The sequence below is a fragment of the Schistocerca cancellata genome, chromosome 2 (genome assembly GCF_023864275.1).
Source record: "Schistocerca cancellata isolate TAMUIC-IGC-003103 chromosome 2, iqSchCanc2.1, whole genome shotgun sequence".
NCBI lineage: Eukaryota > Metazoa > Arthropoda > Insecta > Orthoptera > Acrididae > Schistocerca > Schistocerca cancellata.
Window position 1 is genome coordinate 132,681,810 of NC_064627.1, and position 26,133 is coordinate 132,707,942.

The 26,133-nt window shown below is 42.6% G+C and overlaps 1 protein-coding gene across 1 annotated transcript; it reads right to left on the reverse strand.

The window, feature by feature from the left end:
- Positions 1-15,543: 15,543 nt before the first annotated feature.
- On the reverse strand, positions 15,544-24,896 carry LOC126161392 (hexamerin-like). The gene is made up of 10 exons (XM_049917172.1): positions 24,744-24,896; positions 23,439-23,572; positions 23,176-23,334; positions 22,534-22,711; positions 20,709-21,016; positions 20,464-20,622; positions 19,211-19,375; positions 18,997-19,125; positions 18,572-18,887; positions 15,544-16,054 (listed from the first exon to the last, which is right to left on the reverse strand). Exons 1-10 carry the CDS (start codon positions 24,817-24,819, stop codon positions 15,657-15,659), a joined length of 2,022 nt encoding a protein of 673 aa, XP_049773129.1. The 5' UTR covers positions 24,820-24,896; the 3' UTR covers positions 15,544-15,656.
- Between the last annotated feature and the right edge of the window lie 1,237 nt (positions 24,897-26,133).

Below are 26,133 nucleotides of genomic sequence, written 5' to 3' on the forward strand. Positions count from 1 at the left end.
TTAGTTTGGCTTTAGGAAAGGTAAAAGCACCAGAGAGGCAGTTCTGACACTTTGGATGATAACAGAAGACACATTCATAGGATTTGTCGACCTGGAAAAAGTGTTCGAGAATGTAAGATAGTGCGAAATCTTCGGAATTCGGAGAAAAATAGTCGTAATCTACAGGGAAAACTGGGTAGTATACAATAATATGTCGAAGAACCAAGAAGGAATAATAAGACTCGAAGGCCAAGAGCGAAACGCTGGGACTTAAAAGTGTGTAGGACAGGGATGCAGCCTTTTGCTCTTACTGTTCTGTCTATACATCGAAGAAGCAATGACGAAAATAAAACAAACGGTGAAGAATGGGATTAAAATTCAAGTTGAAAGGATACCAAGATTCGCTGGCAATATTGCTCTCTTCAGTGAAACAGAAGAAGAATTACAGTATCTGTTGAACGGAATGAACAGTCTACTAAGTACAGAATATGGGCTGAGAGTAAATCGAGGTAAGACGAAAGTAACGAGAAGTAGCAGAAATAAGAACAGCGAGAAATTTAACATCTGAATTAGGGATCACGAAATATATGAACTTTGGGAATTCTGCTACGTAATCAGCAAAATAGCACATGACGGACGGAGCAAGGAGGACACAAAAGCAAACTACCACTGACCAAAAGGGTATTCCTGTCCATGAAAAGTCTTCAAGTATCAAACATAGGCGTTAATTTGAGGAAGAAGTTTCTGACAAGGTACATTTGGAGCACAGCATTGTATAGTAGTGAAACATGGATTGAGGGACACTAGCAAAAGAGTATTTGAGATATGACGTGTGCAGAAGTATGCTGAAAATTTGGACGATTGTTGAGGTAATAAGTTGTCCGCAGAGTCAGCGAGAAAAGGAATATGCGGGAAACAGTGACATGAAGAAAGGACAGAAAGATAGGAGGTCTGTTAAGACGTTATGGAATACCTTCCGTGGAACTAGAGGGAGCAGCAGTGGGCAAAAATTGCAGAGGAGGACAAACATTGGAATACAGCCAGCAAATAACTGAGAACATAGGTTTCAAGTGCAATTCTGACATGAAAATGTTGGCACAGGAGATAAATTTTTGGCATGTCTCATCAACAGGAAAAACGAAAGGAAATCATTTCCTGACAGACTTAAACTACAGTAGTAAATCATTAATAGCACTCACAAAACCAAGTAAAATATTCATAATTGTCCTGGGGATAATCCAAAGGTTCATGTTTGGTGGTGAAAGAGCATGAAGATGAGGAGAAGGATAAGTGAAACGACTGTTGTTCAAGAAGACATGGTGATAGGTATGAAACAAATGGAGAGACTGGGTACACAAACGAGGGAAATCACAGAACGTATACTAAAGAAATTAATGGCTTATTTTATCTGTTTAACAAACGTCTTAGGTGCCAACTGAAGGAAGATATGGGGCGTGATGAACTTGTGTATATAGCTGACGTGGAAATATGCGAAGAAAACTGTTATAGGTTACCATACAACAGTGATTGTTTAATATCAAAAAGATTTTCCCCTGCGGAATGTTACTGTAATCGTTTGTTTTCCGTAACGAAATTTAACTTTCCAATACTTGCTAACGAGCATTATTTTTGTGACAGAATGGCGAAGGCTAAGCCTTTCACACACTAATGTGAAAAGAGGTATGTAAAAATTGATTTCAGTTCCTCAGTGAAGGAATCAGCAGTCCTTCAAATCCGGACAGAGTTTAAGCGTTCTCAATTTACGCGGTACTGTGACGCACCAAACACTATCAGAGAATAAAGGGACTCCAAGTGACTGTAACTCGTGTGACCACGGTGCCTGCGTAGTTTTCATTTTCAGCCTCCATTCGCAAATTCAGGAAACAGTTATCCCACATTGCCCTCCTGAGTAACGTCCTACTGGATATACGAGGCTTATTCGGAAAGTAAGGTCCGATCGGTCCCAAAATGGAAACCACTGTGACAACCAAAAATGTTTAATTTGCAACGGTTAGCTATAACTTCCATCTACTTCTCTACATAGTCGCTGCTCAGATTTAGACATTTGGTGTAGTGTCGTACTAACTTTCGAATACCCTAGTCATAGAAGGAAGTCACCTGCGCTTCCTGACAATTCTCTACGCTGGTCTAGAGTTAGCTGTCTGTGCTGGAACGTTGTCTTCACAGCTAGCGGTGCATGTGAACAGAGATGAAACTCAGGGAGAGTCAATTACGTACTCTATTGAGGGTAATGAAAGCATTTCCCATCGAAAACGCAGCAGGAACAGTTTCATTCTTCCTTCAGAGTGCGGCCGAGAATTGTTATGCTGAAGGAAACGTACTACAGTTATGTTATGTGGGCTGCATAACATCAGGCGATATGTCACACCAAGCCCTCATACTTGGCGGGAGACACTATTGTTCTAAGCACATGCACGTGCTCACCGTGCCCTCAGAACTGGTAAGAGCGACGTGACGCGATCGATGAGCATATTAGAGACACTGACCAACACATCTGTGCAAAGCTTCATCGGATTTTCATAGGATTTTCACCCCATCAGACCTTATTTTCCGAATAGCCCTCGTACTTTGCCGTGGCCTTCCATTGACAGAATGGTTACAGTCGTCAGTTACTGTAGTAAAGAAGCAGCAGTAAGAATGTGGTACCAAAGTGGCAAGACATGTATTCCTCAATAGCGTGGAGTAGTAATTTCTTTACAGAGACGATGTTGGCCCAATGGTCTAAAAATATCAATAAGGATGTCAATACCAAATTATTTCGTTGCTACAGATGAATGATGATAGAAAGATAACCCAGTTTAATTTTGAAACATATAGTGATATCAGTGCAATTCAATTCAAGTTTTATTTTCCATTATAACACATCATTTCGTTTGTTGACGACGTAAAGCAGGGGTCTGTCACTAAATAATTCGTAGTGGTCAGACACTTTCAGGGCAGAAGAAAATGAAGACTTGATGAACATGTATTATAAAAATAAGATTGTCATTTTGAGGGAGTATCGCACAAACATCCATTACAATCCTAAACAGAAGCTACACGCAACAGCCTTGATAAATATCCACTCACAGCTACGAACTCTTACACCGAGACGTCCCTTGGTGACGCGAGACCGTTTGTTACACTCATGTTGTTCCGAAAGATTTCCACCACAATACATTGAAGTTTTGTCGGTATCATCTACTTATGCCTTGTGTAGAGCGTGTATCAGAACTAACAGCGAAGGCTGACACGAGTGAAAGTATACTATACAGAAGGGATGGCGTTCCAATAAAGTTTCCGCAAAACGATACAATACTACTTCTGCGCGTTACTTGTTACAGTTTACCTTAAGTTCGTACTTGTTAAAGCAAGTATTGCTAGTGTCATATTCCCATTACTGGTTACGCCTTGTAATGTCCCCACAGAAAATTACCCTCTACCACGCAACAATTAATCATTGTCAATCAAACCATCCACATTTATTTACTTTGGAAAAGTATCTGATCTGATTTTCTAGTAACATATGCGGCGACAGCTCGTCGACGCCAAAGTATTTTTTAGTACGTTTATTCTTTGGAATAACAGAGATACATGTATGTATTCTCCATGGTTGTGAGACTAGTAACTAGGACAGCTTCGGAAGTATCTGTTGAAAGATTGACGGGTTTCTAAAAGAGACATATTTGCTTTCCTTCGCGCTAAAGCGAGCTATTAACATTTGTGCCACTAGCGGGTTGTTTGAAGAGAAAGAAATTGTAACGGAAAATAATTAAGACTTGGAACCAACAGAGATCTGAACATGTAATGGAGATGGATTGAATATACAATTTCCTTCATAAATAAGATTTGTGACCCCTTTTATTCTGGAGTGAATGAACGAATGGCTTCTTTGTCTGAATCATTGGTGATCGCGTTGGCCCTGTAATTAGTGGGGAAGTTTCAGCTGTGTCGAAGAGAACCTGCAATCACCGAGTCTTTGTTAAATCGTCCAAAAAGGCTTCGTACACATCTGGAATTCGAAATCTTTCGTAAAAGGAACGAATTGTTCAAACGATTGATTTTCCCAACTGAATGCAGGGCTTAACAATAATAATAAATGTAAAGATCTCTTACAGCAAGCCAGCCGCTGAATACTAAGACGAAGGGCTCCACCAGAGATTCTGTTTGGCTGATTTCACGTAATGAAATATTATATCAAAAACTGTACATAGATAAAGGAGAGAGAGAGAGAGAGAGAGAGAGAGCGAATGAGAATTAGAGAAAATACTAATAATCCTCCATTAGTCTAATTTTTCGCCTGTCTTATCACGGATCAGCCTAAAGACAAAACGGGAGACCCTTACTTTTACTGTATAGATTTATGTGTGAAAGTGAAGGGATCTTAAAGGCAACAGATACACGTCTATACAGACAAGACATTACACAAAGATAGCGGCAAGCTGCATTCATCATTCAGCATCTATTCTTTTCTTACATTAATACATTATAGCCTCCTCGAAGATTTTATCGTTTCGTTATATTCTGTATATTTTTTGACACATTTAGCATAGTTATAATTTAACATTTACGCTAAATGATTAATGTATGTGTTACTTTTCTCTGGTGTAAAAAAAGAAGTATTTTTTACTGCTGACATTAGATTTTATATTCTCCGTTTCACCACACTCAAATTACTGTGTTTAAATAAACTATCTTTGATTTCATTTTGTCATATTTCGATGAGAAAAGGAGAACTAATTTTTGAGATCGCAAACTTTTTGTGTAAAACTTTGTTTAGGTGAATCGGAATTCTAACGCTGCCAATCCTGTCCATATACACAAATGAACCAAACTATTATGACCACCTACTTAAAAGCGTTTTGGTCCACTACTGGAACGCAATTCAGCGGTGATTCTGTGTGCCATGGATGCCACAAGTACCCGATGGGTTTCCAGAGGTTTGTGGCACCAAATGCTTACGTACAGGTCACACACTTCCCGTAATTTACGAAAGGTTGGTCTGTGGGCGTGAAGGTGGCGTCCGATAGCGTCCCATTTCCGTTTCGTCGGATTTAAATAAGCCGAATTTGATGGCCAAGACATCAAAGTGACTTTACTAACATGCTCCAAAAACCATTGCAGGTCGATTGCGGCCTTGTGACACAGAACGTTATCCTGCTGGAAGATGTCGTCGCTGTTGATGAAGACATAAGGGATTACAGGTTGCGGCTAAAAATGATCGCGTATTCCACAGATGTCATGGTGCCTTTGATTACTACCGCAGGTCCCATAGAAACCCAGGTGAATGTCCCCCATAACATAATAATGCTCCCACAGACCTGTGTCCGTGTCACGCAACATGTTCCGAGTAGCCGTTCGCTTGTATGACGGCGTATCTGTAAACGGCGATTGACTTCGTTTTACAATGAACAGGACTTATCTGCCCAGGCGACGTGATGCTATTGATCCGCGGTCAAATTTCGATGACTGCATACCAACTGTAATCATAATTGACGATGTCATTGGCTCAACACGGGAACACGGAGGGGTCCTCTGCTGCGGAACACAATCATCAACATTGTGCGCTGAATGGTGTGCTCCGAAACACTAGTGCCTGTTGTAATGGTCGCCTGGTCGTAGATATTGCTAATTGCTATAATCGCACTATTTCACTCCCATTTACGGAGCTTGTTAGCACTTGATGTTAGGTTGGCGCCATTAAAATGCATTGTGTTGTGGTAATCGCTGCTACTTGCTGGATCGCTGCCGTGTCTCGATGCTGATGCTGGCTCTAAATCTGGTTTTCTAGGGTTAAAAACATGAGGTCCCGTGTTTTTTATGTGCTTTTGATGATAAAGAACGAGCGAAACCAACAAATATGTAAACTTCAAATATTTATTACTCTGGTGGCCATCTTAATTCCACTGTCCACCAAAGACCATGACTCAACACAAAGTAGTACTTCTGTTACATGTTCTTTGCATTGTTTATCCACCTCAAACAATAACACACAAACACACTTTACCAAAGTGACATTCCGACTGCCTTTTCCACCCTCCTTGCTGCTTGTATTTATAACATTGTCAAAGAACTACTAAAAAGAGATATAGTTTATAAGTCACATGTACATCTGTTATCATAATTTGTGCAGAAAAGTTATTAATTTGCATCGAGTGACATAAGTTAACATGTTATTAAAATGAGAGACAGATTTGTTGACTTGACAGAATAATTCTTTGTTACAAAAAGGCCGTTTTTTAGAAGTTTGTCAATTGACTTCTCTAATTTGCATAAATAAGTAAATAACATGAATTATTAAGAATTACATTGGATTTCGTCTAAAATAGGATTGCTTACGTGATTACTGAGTGAAAACGCTCCTAGTGAACAAATAGGTTTCACTGGGTGATTTTTATTTAAGGAGATCCAAAATACCTAAGTTGGCCACTATTTTTCGTACTTCATATTAATTATTTAAAATGAACTCAGTGTTTTTACATGATGACATTTGCTGTATCAGTGATCAAGTGATATCAACTTTTGTGTGGGTCAGTTATTCAGTATAATTTAATGGGTTGACTGTTTATGCAGACATGTTATGCAATCATTGTTAACATACACAATACCTTTTCTATAATCATAAATACTCGTTAAACTGGTTGAATTTGGAGGGTATCGCATACTTCGGTAAAGTAAAGCCTTTAATATGTTCCGTTACACTGTGCCAGGACTGTACTCTGCCGTCAGATCTGCCACAGATCGCAACTCATCGTGCTTTAGAGTGTGGCCAAGTATCCGATCCCTACGTTCCGTCATGAGCTATGGACGTCTAACTCCTTGTCGCCTACTTGTGATTTCAGCATTCTTCAACCACTTTCCATAGACGCTCACGACTGAAACGCCTGCGCTAGCAAGACAGAGCAGATTAGTTTGTGGAAAGGGGCCAAAATGAGTTGCTGTCAGTTGCGCTCAACATACAAACTTTATTTATCAACACACAATATTACAACAAGAATGCAAAACACTTAAAACTTTAATCGACCTCCCTTGATTAACCTTAGATCGGATGTAGGCCACACTCAAAAACCAGGACACAAGGCCTAAGCAAGAAATTAAAATGCGAGGTTCTTCTCGAGGTTTCATCCTTTTATATTTTCCAAATCTTCAATCTAAACAGGCTGAAGGCCTTAGCAATTTAATTTTGATGGAACTTGGCTGGAGGCCGCATATTAAACAATAAGATGAGTTACAATGAAAAGGCAGAAGGTCTTATCTTATAACATTTCATGCCAAATGGCAAGACAAGAACATCAATTTAAGAGAAATTAAAACTCGGCTGGAGGCCACACAGCCGGCCGATGTGGCCGAGCGGTTCTAGGCGCTTCAGTCTGGATCCGCGCGACCGCTACGGTCGCAGGTTCGAATCCTGCCTCGGGCAGGGATGTGTGTGATATCCTTAGGTTAGTTAGGTTTACGTAGTTCTACGCTCTATGTGACTGATGACCTCAGATGCTAAGTCCCATAGTGCTCAGAGCGATTTGAACAATTTTGAAGCCATGTTTACCGAACTGTCTTCCATTTCTGTGGTTACCGAAAATCCTTCTTTTTCTGATATCTGTTGCGTCTGCTTAAAAGAAGCTAGCGGTGCTCTTATAAGCCAAAAGTGTGGCCGAAACGTTCATGCCACCTGCGGACATTCTCCTAAAGACTACGACGGTGACGAACTAGAAAGTTATGGGGTTAGCATTTTTTGCAATGTTTGCTTCAGTACTGAGAAACATATCCAAAGTAAAACAGAAACGCAATCGAAAGTCCCATAGTGCTCTGAACCATTTTTTTGAAGACCACACATCAACACAATAATTAAAAAGGCATAAGGGCTTAGAACATTTGTTGTAAAATTCGGCTGAAAGCCGCATATAAGGAATAACAATCTTATGCCTAAAGAGAAAGACGGGAACATTAATTCAGGATACATAAAAACTCGGCTGAAGGCCACACATCAACCAAATAACTAAAACTCAAGCAGGGAAGTTACTATGTAACCGACAAGGAACGGCGCTCAGTAGTTTCCAAGGGTCGGCCTGGAATTGTAACACTAACCGCTTAGGCGAGACAGGCAGCCTGACCAACAATCTCTTAATCGGAAGGCAACCCAAACGACAGACAGCCGACGAACCAACCAACTACCTGATTTCGGTCACCAGACTAAAAGCACTACAACCAAAATGGCAGCGAGGCGAAGAGACCAGTAGCACTCGACCTCTAATATTGGTGTACTAATAAGCCAAGTCACAATAACTACTCACATAAATGAACATCCCAACGGCTGGGGAACTACACGCCGCGGCGTGCAGCATCAACACGGTAAAAAAACACTCACTCGCTGCTCTGTCTCAACCGGCAAACTGGCTACTGCAGTACGCAGACAGCATTACAGCATTTAAAGCATTGTTCAGTCGAACTGACACAGGGTACACAGTGTTCAACGAAACACTGCCACAAGAAACTCGAACACTCATAAAACAAATCACTGATGAACAACGAGAACAATTCAGAGGCGGACACACACACAAACTCGAAGGACGGTTGGTGACGAAACAGACGTCGTCTGAACAGTCGACCGATCAACAACCAATCAAGGTCGTTGGCACTCAAACCATGTGCGTCCGCTGTCCGTCGGAAATTGGGAGACACGGCGATCAGGGCACACTGGCTGGGATCCAGTCATGCAGAGGTAACTCCTGCGCTTTGGCCACGACGTCTTCGCACAAGGGGGAACCGAGCCGCGTCCAGCAAGATGATCAAGCGACGAGGCCCATAAACGGTCAAAAGCCCAAACACCTGTCGCCCAAAGAGGCGACCAACTGAACGACCGACCAGCGGTCGATCCGGCTCCCATCCCTGTCCATAGGACAGTCCATCCTCTGTCACGATTGGTCGGAGAGTACTGGCTGTCCGCACCTCCCTGCCGCTCTGTCCCCGAATGCTGCTGTGTACTGACTGAACTTCTGCCGCGACCCAAATGACTTGACTTCAGCCGAGTTACAGCTGCACGACTGCCAGGTTCCAACTCTCTCCGACGACACACCACGACCGAAAGTAATAGCCGTCCAGCAAAGATAATGCTACGGGGCAAATATCGATACCCGCTGCTGCTTGCTGCTGCCACTCACGGGCAGGCAAGACAGCAATTCAATGACACCAGTAATTGAAATTTAAAATGACGACGCGGCCGTACGGTAAAACAAGATGTTACGTAATAGATGGCACGAACATGAGCCACCCACGGCTCAACGACAGTAGCACGAGAACAGCCGACCAGCTTCACCGTTTCTGAGATGCTCGCTCCCAGGCACTGGCCCACAATAATCCGTCTGTACAACTTTTTACCGTCGCTAGAATGATTTCCCATTCATCTCTGCTCCGCTCATATACACTCCTGGAAATGGAAAAAAGAACACATTGACACCGGTGTGTCAGACCCACCATACTTGCTCCGGACACTGCGAGAGGGCTGTACAAGCAATGATCACACGCACGGCACAGCGGACACACCAGGAACCGCGGTGTTGGCCGTCGAATGGCGCTAGCTGCGCAGCATTTGTGCACCGCCGCCGTCAGTGTCAGCCAGTTTGCCGTGGCATACGGAGCTCCATCGCAGTCTTTAACACTGGTAGCATGCCGCGACAGCGTGGACGTGAACCGTATGTGCAGTTGACGGACTTTGAGCGAGGGCGTATAGTGGGCATGCGGGAGGCCGGGTGGACGTACCGCCGAATTGCTGAACACGTGGGGCGTGAGGTCTCCACAGTACATCATTGTTGTCGCCAGTGGTCGGCGGAAGGTGCACGTGCCCGTCGACCTGGGACCGGACCGCAGCGACGCACGGATGCACGCCAAGACCGTAGGATCCTACGCAGTGCCGTAGGGGACCGCACCGCCACTTACCAGCAAATTAGGGACACTGTTGCTCCTGGGGTATAGGCGAGGACCATTCGCAACCGTCTCCATGAAGCTGAGCTACGGTCCCGCACACCGTTACGCCGTCTTCCGCTCACGCCCCAACATCGTGCAGCCCGCCTCCAGTGGTGTCGCGACAGGCGTGAATGGAGGGACGAATGGAGACGTGTCGTCTTCAGCGATGAGAGTCACTTCTGCCTTGGTGCCAATGATGGTCGTATGCGTGTTTGGCGCCGTGCAGGTGAGCGCCACAATCAGGACTGCATACGACCGAGGCACACAGGGCCAACACTCGGCATCATGGTGTGGGGAGCGATCTCCTACACTGGCCGTACACCACTGTTGACCGTCGAGGGGACACTGAATAGTGCACGGTACATCCAAACCGTCATCGAACCCATCGTTCTACCATTCCTAGACCGGCAAGGAAACTTGCTGTTCCAACAGGACAATGCACGTCCGCATGTATCCCGTGCCACCCAACGTGCTCTAGAAGGTGTAAGTCAACTACCCTGGCCAGCAAGATCTCCGGATCTGTCCCCCATTGAGCATGTTTGGGACTGGATGAAGCGTCGTCTCACGCGGTCTGCACGTCCAGCACGAACGCTGGTCCAACTGAGGCGCCAGGTGGAAATGGCATGGCAAGCCGTCCCACAGGACTACATTCAGCATCTCTATGATCGTCTCCATGGGAGAATAGCAGCCTGCATTGCTGCGAAAGGTGGATATACACTGTACTAGTGCCGACATTGTGCATGCTCTGTTGCCTGTGTCTACGTGCCTGTGGTTCTGTCAGTGTGATCATGTGATGTATCTGACCCCAGGAATGTGTCAATAAAGTTTCCCCTTCCTGGGACAATGAATTCACGGTGTTCTCATTTCAATTTCCAGGAGTGTACTTCCCTTAACGCGGCACGCGCTGTCAGCGCCCCCAGGCAGCGTACAACCTCGCGTTGGGGAATGTTCGCAATGTTTTGGCTAATCAGTGTATTCTGCCCCTACGATTTGTTTCTGACAATAGTGACTTCTTCAGGACAACCTGGGACATTAATTCAGTGAACAGAACAGTAACTAGGTGAACACTAGACGGAAAAAGGATTTGCATTCGACTGTCACTTCCTTGGCATTGAACAGAAAGGTGTGTACTGTTCAGTAGGTTTCGTTTAGAGTAAGAACTGATAAAAAGGAGTGATAGATTCCAATTTTAAAGTTCGAAGGTTTACTTGTGGCACATCCCCTGTATCCTGTACAGGCGCTTCTCGCAACATTTTAGGATTTATTTACTCGTACAGTTTCTCATAGTTCCTGTTCCCGTTTTCTTAATCCTTTGCTTTCTTTCGCTTATAAACTTTCTATTCAGTATTCTGTAAGCTATGTACTGACTTATTCCACGACTGAATAGTTAAGCTTCGCATGGAACCAGAGAACCATATAAATGAATATAGAAAAGATGCAAAAACTCCACAATTGAGGGAAGGTCGATGGAATGTCCACTAATCCCCCCTGTACGTATTTCACAACTTGCCCTTCTGACAAACGAACTATATGCTCTTTGGAGAATGAGAAATGTATGTAAAAGTTTTGACTCTAGCTCTAACTCTCTGTTTGAATCGACTCACACTATTAATTACGGCCTTATGAATAACTTGAGAAGATTGTTACATTCAGCTAAATAGTGTTGGCAATGGCTCTGTAGCAAAAACTGACGTGAAAACCAAAGAAGGTATTGACTGAGAACAAAAGTTCACAATGATAAAACGGACTGCACTTATTGAAGTACACTTCGTACATAGCTTAATTGTTATCTATAGTTTAAAAATATCTTCTGAATAAAAGTTCCTGCATTCCATGAGCTTTCAGGATTGCAGCCAGTTGCCTGTGGCATCTTGCCATGACATTTCAGCTGACGACATTCCACCCATCTTCAGGTTTTCTACTGGTGTTAGACTCAGCTGAACAAAGAGCTTTCTGTATGTGACTGTCTACAGCTGTTACATAATTTTTAAAAAAGCATATTTATGCCATCAGCTATATAACTGTATGTTTATTATTGCAACTATTTAATCCATTGACGTACACTGTTTTTTTCTGTGAGGATGACGGTAATAATCGAATCCGATAGAGAATAATCATACAATCATACAGTCGATTGCACTACGACGATTTTTTTTTCAAATCATCTGAAGTTGATCGAACAGTTGTCAGCCGAAGTATCATGGTAAGCTTTAGACGATATTCGGCTGCAAAGCCGAAACTTTATGGATACTCATTATGCCGGGAAAATACCAAGAATCAAAAGTATTTGCAACTGTAGTTCATAAGGATATACTTTCTTTTCTCTAAATAATTTTTCGTCATCCTTCTGTCATTTAGTGTGTTTAAGATCCAGTGAAACAGCAATGATATCCGGTGTTCCACAAGGATGTGTTAAAATTCAGCTGTATAATAAATCATCCCGAATAAAAGGTTGATTATTCAATAAAATACCTATGGATTGCAATCAAAACCAACTTAAACTGGGACCATCACACAGAAAATTTAGTGAGCAAACTACATTTTGGTAGAACATTTATACACCACACCTACTAAGGACACGGTGCTTCTCCATACAGCTTTTGAGTATTACTGACTGATGTGGGACCGTAGCAGATGAGAAAGACGGAGTACATTTAAAAATTTCAAATTAGGCCGTTCCATTTCCATTATAGTGAAATAGAGTGGACAGTTTCAAATATACGAGGGCTGTTCGGAAAGTAGGGTCCGAACGGTCGCGAAATGGAAATCACACCGAAAATCAAAAATGTTTTATTTGCAAGAGTAAGCGGCACCTTCCAACCACTTTTCTACACAGTCGCTGCTCTGACTGAGATATTTGTCGCAGCATTGTACCAACTTTCCAACATCCTCGTCCCATAAGGGAGCCGGCTGTGCTTACTACCAATTCTCTACGTTGATCCAGCAGTTCATGTGAGCAGAGAGGGAACTCTGAGGGAGCCAAGTCCGGACTGTATGGTGAGTGACGAAACACTTCCCAACGAAAACGCTGCAAAAGCCACATCATCGCCCCTGCAGTGTGCGGCCGAGGATAAGCATGAAGAACGAAATACATGACAGCTGTGTGGGCAGCATGGAATCAGACGAAATCTCTCACAGGCACCCATACTTCGCGGGAGACACCGTTTTTCCGGCTTCTTTAGGCGCTCACTGCGCGATCAGAATTGAAAAGAGCGGCGTGATGTGATCTATTGCCATACTAGAGACAGTGTCCAACACATCTAATGAGAAGCTTCATCGGATTTTCGTTGTGGTTTCCATTTCGCAATCTATCGGACCTTACTTTCTGAATAGCCTTCGTCCTATACGCGAATTATGTAGGCAACCACTAAAAAAAGGCGTTTGGCGATAAATGGAGATCTTTTGATAGAATTTGAATCACTGTCTCCTCTAAATGTGAAGGCAATACTGGTCTTCCACCCACATAGTGAGAAATTACCACCATAAGACTATGTTGACTATGCTACAAATGTAGCACCATTTGTGTCCGTTATCTATCAGAGATCATTGGAACAGCGGAAAGTTCCACGGGACTGGAAGAAGGCCCAGGTCATAGGAATCTATAAAAATGGTACAAAATCGGATGCACTTAAATACCGGCCAATTGCACTGACATCGATTTGTTGTAGAATCATGGAACATACTTTGTGTGCAGTCATAATGACCTTTCTAGACTCTGGGAAGCTCATTTGCAGAAACCAGCACGATTTTAGGAAACAGCGGTCTTGGGAGATACAGCTGGCCTCTTTGTGCATGATATACAACAGGCTCCAGATACCGGCTCCTAGGTTGATGCCATATTTCTCGACTTTCGAAAGGCGTTCGACTCAGTTCCGCACTGTCGCTTGCTACAAAATGTTCGCGCTTGCGGTCTATCCAACGACATATGCGGTTTCCTAACAGACAGGGAGCAGTACGTCGTCCTGAACGCGGTAACATCAACAGAAACAAGAGTAACTTCAGGTGTTCCCCAGGGCAACGAAATAGGTCCTCAGCTTTTTACGATTTACATAAACGATCAAGTTGATGATATTGACAGCGGCCTTAGACTGTTTGTCGATGATGCTATAGTCTACAGGAAAGTAGTATCACACGAAAGTTGTGAACAAATCAATGAGGATTTGCAGAAAATAAATGCGTGGTGTAATGACTGACAGTTATCTCTCAATATTAGTATGTGTAACCTACTGCGAATAACAAGGCAAAAATCCCCATTAATGTATGAGTGCAAAATATATTATCATTCTTTGGAAGCGGTAACATTAGTCAAGTATCTGGGTGCGACTATTAGAAATGATCTCAAATGGAATGATCAGATTACACAAGCATTGTGTAAAGCGAACTCTAGATTGCGGTTTATTGGTAGAATCCTGAAGCGATGCAGTCGTTCAACAGAGGAAATAGCTTAAATACGTTAGTTCGTCCAGTCTTAGAGTATAGTTCGTCTGTATGGGACTCTTACCAGTTTGGTCTGATTCTAGAGATTGAGAAGGTCCAAAGAAGAGCTGCAATATTCGTGACTGGTACATTTAGCCATCGCGAGAGCGTTACAAATCTCATAGAAGGTTTGAAGTGGGACACACTTGCAGATAGACGACGCGCTAAACAGAAGGGGCTGCTCACTAAATTCCGAAATCCAATCTTCGCCGAGGATGTAGAGCATATATTATTACCACCAACTTTCAAATCGCGTAATGATCATCATTGAAAGATAAGGGACATAAGAGCTCGTAGTGTGGCGTTCAGACAGTCGTTTTTCCCTCGCGCGATACTAGTATGGAAAGAGGGAGGGTTGTTGGGGGGGGGGGGGGGAATATGACTTCTTTGGCGCGAATTGTGCCCTCCGCCACACACCGCTTAGTGGCTAGCGGAGTATATATGTAGATATGTAGATGTAGAACCAGAGTTAGATTTAAAAACTTTGTGTTGCATGTTTTGCACGTGGTATTTGAGAACGGAAAGGTCGAGAAACAGCAATGGGTCCTTTGAGCACTTGCAGACGTAAGATAATTTACATTTTTCAAAATAAAATCAGTTGTCAGATGTAAAGTACAATATTTCCTTAATATTACACTTACACAGTTCTGACAGATTAATCTGTCACCTTCCGAAGTTCAATGTTTGCTTACAACATGCATAAGAGCATATGAAAGTATGGTTGCATAGGTGTAGTCCGCTTAGACCAGCAATTACGACTATGCAGAAAACATCAAGCAGTAAATTATGTGACGCGTTTGTTGGAAGACTGTTACACACAGAGAGAAGACAATTAACGCACTGGAGTGGGTGCATATTAAGGTACCAATGATCGTAATATCTGCGGTTATACCTGTATATTTAGCTTTGTTTTAAAATTTGTAAGTAAAAGTGTAGTAGTACTCTTTCACTTAACTTAGCTACACTTCCACAGTTGCTAAGATGTTACTAGAAGGGGCGAAGAGAATATTGTGAGTTCTGGAGTACGAGTAACGGCAGTTTTGGTTAAGTTGCAGAGTTGAGGTGTCATGCAGGTATTGACTGTGGAATTTGTGTGAGCTGAGGAGCAGAATAATTGATACGAAAGCGTTAAAGCAATTGTTCTTTATTTTTTGTAAGTGATGACACGTGAGAGAGCAGATGAGTTTCGACAAACAGTGCTGTCAAGGCGATGGTGATGCGATAGAGAGGATGGTGGCAGTTCACGCGGTGCTGACGATGTCCTCCAGGCGGCGGTGCACGACGAACGTCTCGGAGATGTACACGTTGGGTACGTCGAACTCGTACGCGACGACTCGCCTGTCGAACGGGAACCCGCCGGCCTGGTTGTCGCCGAAGGCCAGGAAGGGGTGCTCGGAGCCCTGCACGGCGGGGGTGACGATGGCGAAGACGCTCAGTGGCAGCCCACTGCGGGTCCCGCGGGGCAGCGCCAGCCGCTGCGGGAAGCCGAAGTGCGAGCGGAACTCGTCCAGGAAGAACTTGTTCTCGCCCTTGATGGCGCCCACGGTCGAGTAGTACAGGTCCGAGTGGCGTGGAGCCTCCTTGGCGAACAGCGGGAACTCCTTCGAGCTGCGCCTGATTTCGTTCTCACCAGCGGCCACTAGAAAGTTTGGCATCCGTATTAGTTCAGGTGATACAAAAATTATAAGTCAGAAATATATTGCAAAATACATTTTTGGCTCAAAATTAGGTGGAACGTACATATGAAGGCGCTTAGATATATCGCTAGCGCCACAAGTCTCGCTCAATTTCTTGTCTGGAAGGTTCCCATTTACTATAACACTAAACTCAGAGCATGAGTACTATCAAAGTAGAAGTGCAGAGCTGTTCTACAATACCTCTGAGGATTCAGAAAACGACTGCGCGAAAAACACATTCAGAAAAATGACATATATCAGTGAATATGGCGCCTCTCTATGTTTCGATTCATAATACATGTCGCAGAGTAGTTTCAATGTGTACCCGTATGGGGTATCGACGCCAGAAAATGTAGAAAAACAATTACTTTGCACCTGCTGATAGGCATCCCATTAAACAGATTTCCAAAGTGAAAAGTGAGCAGTTGTGGTTGCACTTTTAACATCCATTTCAGGCATGTACTGCCATTTCCCACAGCACAAACAGTGCCAGAACTGAACAGCTGTAATGTGAGTTTATAACTTGGAGGGAGCCTCTATTTATTGATGTGTGTCCATTTCCTCCATCTCTTGTAACCTTCGAATATATATATATATATATATATATATATATATATATATATATATATATAGTACATCTAGGGATTCATATATATATATACAGTACATCTAGGGATTCAGAAAATGACTGCGTGGAAAACTACTCTGCGACATGTATTGTGAATCAAAACGTAGAGAGGTGCCCTATCCACTGATATATGTCATTTTTCTGAATGTGTTTTCCACGCAGTCATTTTCTGAATCCCTAGATGTACTGTAGAACAGCTCTGCACTTCTACTTCGATAATACTCATGCTCGTTTACCTTTATTGTTATCATTATATAATCGTTGTCACTCCTCTTTGTGGATGTATATATATATATCCACAAAGAAGACTGCCAACGATCATATAATGATATATATCCACAAAGAGGAGTGACAACGATTATATAATGATAACAATAAAGTTAATAATAATAATAACATTATTGAAAATCTATTAAACTGTCAGACTCATTATTTATGAAATTACTTATCATCATCATCATAATACATGCGCTTCTAAGTGAATTAAGTCTTACTTGAAATGATATTGATCCTCTGAAGCGAAGGAGTAAATTTCTTCTGGACATATCCCGTAGGCAAAACTATATCTCTGCAGTAACCTTCTCCCAGGACCACTGGTTCTTCAAGTTATACCGGAGAATTTGAGTGAAATTTGGGAGATAATAAGTCATAATGCACCGTGAGGGTGGGTCCGAAACCGTGCTTGGATGAGCATTTTCCCGCAAATGACAGAGGTGCTGAGTTCGAATCCCAGTCACGGATACAGCTTCAATCTGCCAGGTACTTTCACAAGAAATACATTCCTTGATGCATCTCGGCTTCCGTGTAATCAGTCACTTATGAGCATTACAACATAAGCATCCTAATTTTGTAGTCCAGAGTGGTGATGACCATTCCCATAGAGGAAGTGAAGGTAGGCAAATGGATCGCTCAAGATCTAATGATTGATAATCGAGCCAACTTGCTCAGCTCTGGATGACGTCCAGTAGCCCCCAATTGGTTGTAGTTCAGCAACTCATGTCGTTGGTACCGTTGGTTATGATTATGCCCTTCTTAACATAATAGTCATACTGCGTTCTACACCATACGGTCTCAGAATTGTAAAGTGGACCTGTATAGACTGTGCAACAATCTCAGAACTAGTATGCTTGTTACACACATAATATTATATAAACAAATGAGATATAGCACGAACACATATATACAACGAAAAATTTAATGTTTCCTTTTGCGATGAAAATATCATTCACACTACGTAATTAAATTCACCGATTTCAATAAACTGAATTCTATGAGACACTTGTAAGATCGCTTATATTCTATGTGGAATGATGGTCGCCCAAAATTAACTGCAACCACCCCTATTTCTCATGGAATCCGTAATTTTTTTTAAATAATGCATTGCTACAGCAAATCACCAGCATTACCAGCACAAAACAAAACCAAAAATTTGAATCCCTAAATCACTTCCTGTGATGTCACGGGGATTCCTTCATCAGGGATGACCCATTCTGATCAAGTATGAGCTAGTACCTATCTCTGTTAACCTCCTAAATGTAGCAGGGACGTTAAATTATAGACTTCCTATTTCTCTACTTCTTTTTCGTTGTTTCAACGTCTATTTCCGATCACTTAGATTCTGTAACGAGCCTGTAACACTGTTTTTCATTAACATCATCATTTATAAATTGATGGGAACATCTGGACGTTTGACGAGAGTGTAAGACTTATGCACTAATTTATCGAGTCCATTAAGAGGTAACGTATAATTTCACCTGATATTCACGTACCCCAACGTGGTGGCTTTTCATGTGCAAAAGCTTTGCCGGAGTTGAAAAAGTAGTTAAGGAATGCAACACGACTAGTTACTCACGTTTCTGGTTGAACTCGTCCAGCAAGAAGTAGTACGGCCTCCTCTCCTCCAGTGTCAGTTCACGCCCATACGCGTCGTACTTGGGACCAATGAAAACTCGCACCACGGAGTCGATTTCCTTGTCGCTCTTCACCTTGAGCTGGTAGTAGAAAGGCTTGTGGTTCAGGCGGTACTGGCGAGCCACAAAGTTGAATTTGTCACCTTCTTCTGGCTCGGAGAATGAAAGGGCGTTGTTTAACTCGATGTCAAAGTTGTCGAAGTAAGTGACAAGCTTGTCGAAGGAGATGCTCTCAATGGCAACACCTGGCAGCTCCAGCTGAAAAAAAAAAATGAACGTATTAAATGTGTTACACTTGATCTTCCTTTGATGGCTGAGAAAACGACGTATGTGTGGGCTACGATCAGCGAAAAATATCTCTACTTACCTCGCTCTTGGTGTAAGGTGGCAGTTTGTTCTTGTACTGGTAGAAGAATGAAAGGATTCGCTTGGCAATTCTGTAGTACACCGGGTCTCTAAGCTGTGTTTCTGGCTGTTCGAGTACGCTGGCGGGTGTCTGCAATGGTGAAACCACGCTGTGCATTCCGTTCATTTGGTAAATCAGCGACAAGCCAGACACTGAACTGACTAGATATACTTACGCCGTATTTGTGGAACGGATCAGCGATGTGGCCGAAGAGAGAGATGATGTACCTGTAGATAGAGCCGTAGAACTCGTAGTTGACAGATTCAGCATTGCCCTCTATAATGTTTCCAATGATGTCGGTCACATCTTTCTCCTTCAGGTTGAATTTCTCGAAGTCATGCTGTGAACAGTTACGTACACATGTGTACTTGGGTCAGCTAATAGTGAAATGTAATGGAATGGTGTTTAGAGCATTTGTAGATTTAGAAAAAGCTTTTGGTAGCTTTTATTGGATTATATTCTTTGAAATTCTGACGATGGAGTGGAGGTTAACTACAGATAGCAACTTGTACAGTGACCACACTGCAGTTTTAAAGAGTTCAAAGACACGAATGGGCAGCAGGGAAGGGACTGAGAGAGGATTGTAGTCTATTCACGATGTTGTTCATTCGACAAGCAGTAAAGGAAACCAAGGAGAAATTTGGAATGGACATTGCTGTGGAAGGAGAACAAAAGGAAACTTTGACGTTAGCAAGTGACATTCTAATTCTGTCAGAGACAGCGGAGGACTTGGAACGGTAGCTGAACATACGGGATTGTGTCCTGAAAAGAAGCTATAAGATGAACATCAATATAAGTGAGACAATATTAATGAAATGTAGCCAACTTAGATCAGGCGAAGCTGGGGGAATGAGCTTAGGAAATGTGAGTTTTGGTATTTCGGCCACGAAATAACTGATGCTGACCGAAGTAGAGACCATATAAAATTTAGACTGGCTATAGCGTGTGTGAAAAAGAGATTTTTCGTTTAAATCTAATAAAAATTTAAGTGTTACGAAGTCTTTGCCGAAGGGATTTGTCGCGAGCATAGCCTTGTACAGAAGAGAGACGTGGAGGATAAGCAGCGAAAGACAAGAAGAGAACTGAAGCTATTGAAATGAGGTAAAAGGAAGATGGATGGAGATTAGATACGTAGATCGAATAACTAATTCCGGGTTACTGAATAGCCCACAAGAAATTAATGGTCCAACTTCACAAAAAAGAAGGGGTACATCTTGAGCCATCAAGGTTCGTCAGTTAGATGTTGGAGGGAAGTGAGGAATGTAAAAATTGCAATGGGAGACCAAGGCAGGAATGAAGCAGGTTCATACAGATGTAAGTGGTGGTAGATACTCAGAAAAGACGACGCTGGCGAAGGATAGGCTAGCGTATGGAGCAGCAATTGAACCAGTCTTTGGACAACAAAAATAAAAATAGAGTGGTACTTACGCCGTATACGTAGCCAAAGTCAATAGCGTCCCTGATCCTCCTCTCGTAGTTCTGGATGCGCTCCACGTACAGAGAGTCGAAGTTGTAGGGGTACACACCTTCAGGGCGTACGGGAGCCTCAATTCCGTTCTGCAGTCTCAGCTCCGGGTAGTATCCAGTCTGAAAATGAAAGTTAAATTCATTTCTTTGCCCTGGCGACTGCACAGTAGTGAGGTACAGTCTCGATATTGCCACGGCCCCGTTACCTGCACGGGGTGGGTGTAGTCGATGGGCTTGACGTCGGGCAGGTTGTTGGACAGCCTCTCCAGGTAGTAGCGGGCCAGGAGCTGCTGCAGGAGGAAGAAGAAGCTGGCACCGCGGTGCTTGAACAAGGGGATGCTGTAGTTGCTGGGGTTCAGCCAGAACGGGCTCTTGTAGTGGAGGTAGGCGAAGAAGGAGTTCAGGCCGACGTCCTCGGTAAAGTACGAGACCAGCTCCTCAGGGTTGTTGGCGACGGGGAAGCCACTGTAGTTGGCGTAGAAGACATAAGGTTCCTTCCTAGAGCTCTCCACATCTACACGAAAGTAAAAGACAGAACTTTACTTAGTTTGCTGCTTTAATACTTCAAGGATCGTTTCTGCTACTGACCCAAATGATGAAGAACGAGTCGTGTTATATTCACATTACACATTCATATTTAAGTACACTTATATGTTTAGCATTTACAAAGACTTTTTTAAATGCAGATGTAAATTAGTAATCCTACCACCCCCTCTTTTACACATTGCAAGTACAGAAATTATTCTACGGAAAAGGAGGAGGTGGCTAAAAGAAACTTTCAGTTTTCTTGTCACATTTAACTTTGGCTGACATTTTGTATCTCTGAGCGAGTGATGAAAAATTTTTGTGGCAGCACTGCCCACTCCCTTATGTGCCAAAGAAAACCTTAATATGCAATAATGAACATATTTTACCTTCTGGTATTCTAGTAATGGACGATACTATTCCTTTTGAAATGCACTGGGTTATTTACAACATACTTCAAGGGTGATTACAAATACAGTGAAACAGAAATCACAATGTTTAACTCCTTAAATAGATGTGTGTAAGGTAACCGTGGGTGAGCGCCAAATATTGTCCTTATAGCACATTTTTTGAGCAATGAAAACTATCTTTCTTAAAAATGTATTACTCCAGAACACGATCCAATGTGAGGTTACTGAATAAAATGCCACAAAATGCCTAATCTTAGTACTCTGTCTCTCCCCAAGGATTTTAATGATCTTAAGGGTAAATGTGGCTGAACTGAGTTGTCCTAAGAGTTAAAAATTCATGTTCCAGTTAAAATTCTCATCAATAAGGAAGCTAAAAACTTTTTTGTTGCCAATTCAGATATCATGCTGTCACCATGCGTTACTTTTATCACTGGAGTAGCACTTCTGTATCTGCAAAACTGAGTAAGTCTTGCTATTTTTGAAACGGAAAGCGAGGTGATTTGCAGTAAAGTACTGAGAAAGAACTTTATGTACCGTATCTGCTGTTCTCAATATATGCTGGATTCTTCAGCAAAAAGAACTAGTTTTGCTTGTTGTATTGTAGATGGGACGTCGTTTCATATATGAGAAACTATGATTGAGTCTTTTGGAACCCCATAATTAATTCCCACGCCTCCAGTCAGAAGAATCTCCCCTACTTTCATCTGTTGAATTATTAAGTATAGCAATCTGCATTCTTTTGTCATTATACACTGTTTCCCAATACTAACATTTCCATAAGATATTAGCTTATGTAGGATGATACTGTAATTCACACAGTCAAATGCCTCACATAGGTCACAGAAAATACCAACCAGTGCTAGTTTGTTACTGTATTCTTCTAAATTTGGTTTATGAATGTGTTAATGGCATTGCTGTGAAAAAAGTCGAAAGAGAATTATGCGTCATGAACTCAAACAACACAAACAAAAAGTTCGGTGGTGTTTCAAGGCTATTTCCTGAATGTTATGGTACAAGGGACCCGTGGTCTCTAGTGGCTTGTTACAAAGTAACGGCTGAGAAAATTGAATCGTGCTTCTGACATAGTGGTACATACCTCGTAGGCGGGCCTCATATGCCTTTTGGATGACCTCTGCGTTGACGAAGAGCTGCGGGTAGATCTCGTAGGGAGCTGGTAGGGTGATGTATTTGGTATCCTCGCGATGCAGCACAGCGACAGTGTATGAGTAGACAAACAGTCCTTGGTTCAGGTGTTCTTTCGCCCAAACGGCCGTCTGGAACGAGGTACCACGTTATTAGCTGAGGATGAATGTGGGATTCATCAATAATGGGACCTCATTGTGTACCACTGGTACACTGTCTTGGAAGGATGTTTGGAGTTCGAAATGAAACACATCAAGTATCATTCACAAGTGTGTATAATCTTCGTCGACTTACATTCTTCTAAGTGTGTTATTTCTGTATTTAATTCATGACTTTTTTGTGTGAACTGATGTTTTGCTGTTTCCCTGTGCCTCTCTATGTCTATAATGTTAATGGAAACCCCGCTAAAGTGAAGAATTGGACACATGACGTTTGACACAATGAAGAAGAATTTCTTATTACTGAGATAACGATTTAAATATATTCAATCAAAATGCCAAGTGAAAAGTTTGTATCAGATATTACTAGGTTAGTAGCACAAACATCTTCATTTGCAACTTTACTTTGTACACAACATATGTAAAGGTTTGCGTACCTTGTAGAAGGTATCAAAGTCCTTGGCATAGTAGAACAGCTCAAACAAGGCTTTTGCCTGGTAGAAGTTTTTCTCGTAGTAGATCGAGAACACTTCTCCTCGTGGCAGGAAGCCGTAGTCTACGTAGTACTTCCAGAAGACTTCGACTATGTCCTTGTACTGAAATAGTAAGGAAAATAGAAAACAGTGACTACTTTATTCCTAAGACAGTTTAGACAATGAGTACACCCGTTCGATTACTTGCAAATTTCAGACAGCAGTACCTGGTAGTTGTCAAGATTCTCAATTGGCTTGTAGGACTTCGCTATTTCTTGTTCTTCTTTGATAATTGTCGGCTGTTGGACATGATAGAAGAGCCTTATAAGCTTCCTTTGTTTCTCCAGAAATTCCTTGTCGGCTGCAAGCAAAGAAACACGGTTTCACTCTAATACCTGTCACACACTCAACAGTCCTACAACAGAATAAATATCACGATTCAATTTGTTTCAAAAGTAAGAGCGCCAACAGAAAGTAAACTCTTGTCCACTGAAATTTGCTTTGTATTTTTTATTTTATTATACAGCTTTTAATGGTAACATCCATCAGTTGATGACTTACAAACATAAATTTCAAATACTTTTTAGAAGAGATTAACAACTTAAAATCTGCTGTTTCAGGTCTTGAAACAGTTATCAAATTTCCGTTATTCAATTACAAGTAACGTAGTCATCAGCAAAAACTGCTTAAAGCTGAGTTCAGTGAAAGAGACTCAGAAACATACAGGAGTTTAATCCATAACGGAAATTGCTCGTATATCTTGAGCTAACAGGAGACTGATGGCTTTTAGATATGGGACTGAGAGAAATTCATTCTAAGAAACTAGCAATTAACAATTTAATTTGTAAAAGGCAAAATTATAGAAACAATATCTCCAGCAAATGAGAAGTTACCATTTTAATAATTCACTTTGGGGCTATCTTTCTGCTGTTTTCTCCAGTCCTTGGTTACTGTTGCACACCAGAAATATGCTGGCTTTAACCGATTTGTAAGGTCTAGAATGTATGACTGAAAACAGCATGTACGTTTTCTGAGAGCTAATATAGGGTCGGTGTCTAACTCTATTTACAGTTTTATCTAATTCCACGTTACATTCTCCCGCTCCCTCTTTGCATTATCCAACAATCGGAATTTTAGTATTTTCTGACTAAGCACTGGCCACTAGATTCTCCTTCTGGTGGCAAAATTATTGGTCCCTTATTCTCAATGTTCGATCGTCGTCCCGGCGGAGGTTCGAATCCTCCCTCGGGCATGGGTGTGTGTGTTTGTCCTTAAGACAATTTAGGTTAAGTAGTGTGTAAGCTTAGGGACTGATGACCTTAGCAGTTAAGTCCCATACGATTTCACACACATTTAAAGATTTTTTCGATCGTCGTCTGAATGTGAGCAAATCATTCAATCTAGTTAATTGCAACAGAATTAAATTTAAAAAAAAAGATTGATCAACAAAATAACGTGCAGTTTTATTTTCTGTGCACTTATGTACTCTCCAGGGTACTCTTTGCATTAGCAATAGCTAAATGTAGACTTACGCTCGCTGTGCGGTACTGCCGTGACCACCACGAGGGCAGCCAACAGCGACAAGACGACCACAGTTGCAGTCCTCATGTTGCTCGCTGAGGAAGTACGCTTTCTGCAGGCGAAACCTGAGCTTTTATACAGCGTGTGGCGCGAGATAAGGTGGCTATCTGGCCATCCTGGTCAGGGGTGGAGACGCCGGTGGTGGCAACGACCGACCAGACGGCGACCGCACTATGCGTTCGGTTGCGCAACGCCTGTCCACCGTCTGGCGGTCGAAATCGCAGCTGCAAATGACCGGCCACTGCGAATTGAATGTACAGCTCGCTATGCTGCCAAGGCCGCCGCCCTGTCTAGAGGGTTTACTGTGGCAGTGCTCAAGTAAATTATATTAAAATGTGTTGGTTAGGGCACATACATTTTGCGAAACCGTCGCTATCCAAATAGGACTTAAACAGTGGCAGTTTACAAAGTTTCCTTGTTAGGAATAGGCAGAAATCGAGAAGAACAGTCTGATATCCATTAATGAAATCGCAGCCCTCTTCTTCGAGTTAGTCGTTTAAGCGCCGAAGGAGAACACACTACTGACCATTAAAATTGCTACACCAAGAAGAAATGCAGATGATAAACGGGTATTCATTGGACAAATATATTATACTAGAACTGACATTGGATTACATTACCACGCAATTCGGGTGCATTAATCCTGAGAAAACAGTACCCAGAACAACCACCTCTGGCCGTAATAACGGCCTTCATACGCCTGGGCATTGAGTCAAACAGAGCTTGGATGGCGTGTACATGTACAGCTGCCCATGCAGCTTCAACACGATACCACAGTTCATCAAGAGTAGTGACTGGCGTATTGTGACGAGACAGTTGCTCGGCCACAATTGACCAAACGTTTTCAGTTGGTGAGATATGGAGAATGTGCTGGCCAGAGCAGCAGCCGAACATTTTCTGTATCCAGAAAGGCCCGTGCAGGACTGCAACATGCGGTCGTGCATTTCGCAAGGATAGAATGAAGGGTAGAGGCACAGGTCGTAACACATCTGAAATGTAACGTCCGTTGTTCAAAGTGCCGTCAATTCGAACAAGAGGTGACCGAGACGCGTAAACAATGTCACCCCATACCATCACGCCGGGTGATACGGCGGTATGGCAATGACGAATACACGCTTCCAATGTGCGTTCACCGCGATGTCGCCAAACACATTTGCGACCATCATGGTGCTTTAAACATAACCTGGATTCATCCGAATAAATGACATTTTGCCTTTCGTGCACCTAGGTTCGTCGTTGAATACACCATCGCAGGCGCTCCTGTCTGTGATGCAGCGTCAACGGTAACCGCAGCCATGCTCTCCGAGCTGATAATCCATGCTGCTGCAAACGTCGTCGAAC

Excerpts from the sequence above, each read along its gene's own strand:
- LOC126161392 (XM_049917172.1), bottom strand. The coding sequence starts at position 24,819 with ATGAGGACTGCAACTGTGGTCGTCTTGTCGCTGTTGGCTGCCCTCGTG. Across the intron at positions 23,335-23,438 it reads AGAATCTTGACAACTACCAG|TACAAGGACATAGTCGAAGT; the intron begins GTACTGCTGTCT and ends TTACTATTTCAG. Across the intron at positions 19,376-20,463 it reads ACTTTGGCTACGTATACGGC|CATGACTTCGAGAAATTCAA; the intron begins GTAAGTACCACT and ends AACTGTTCACAG.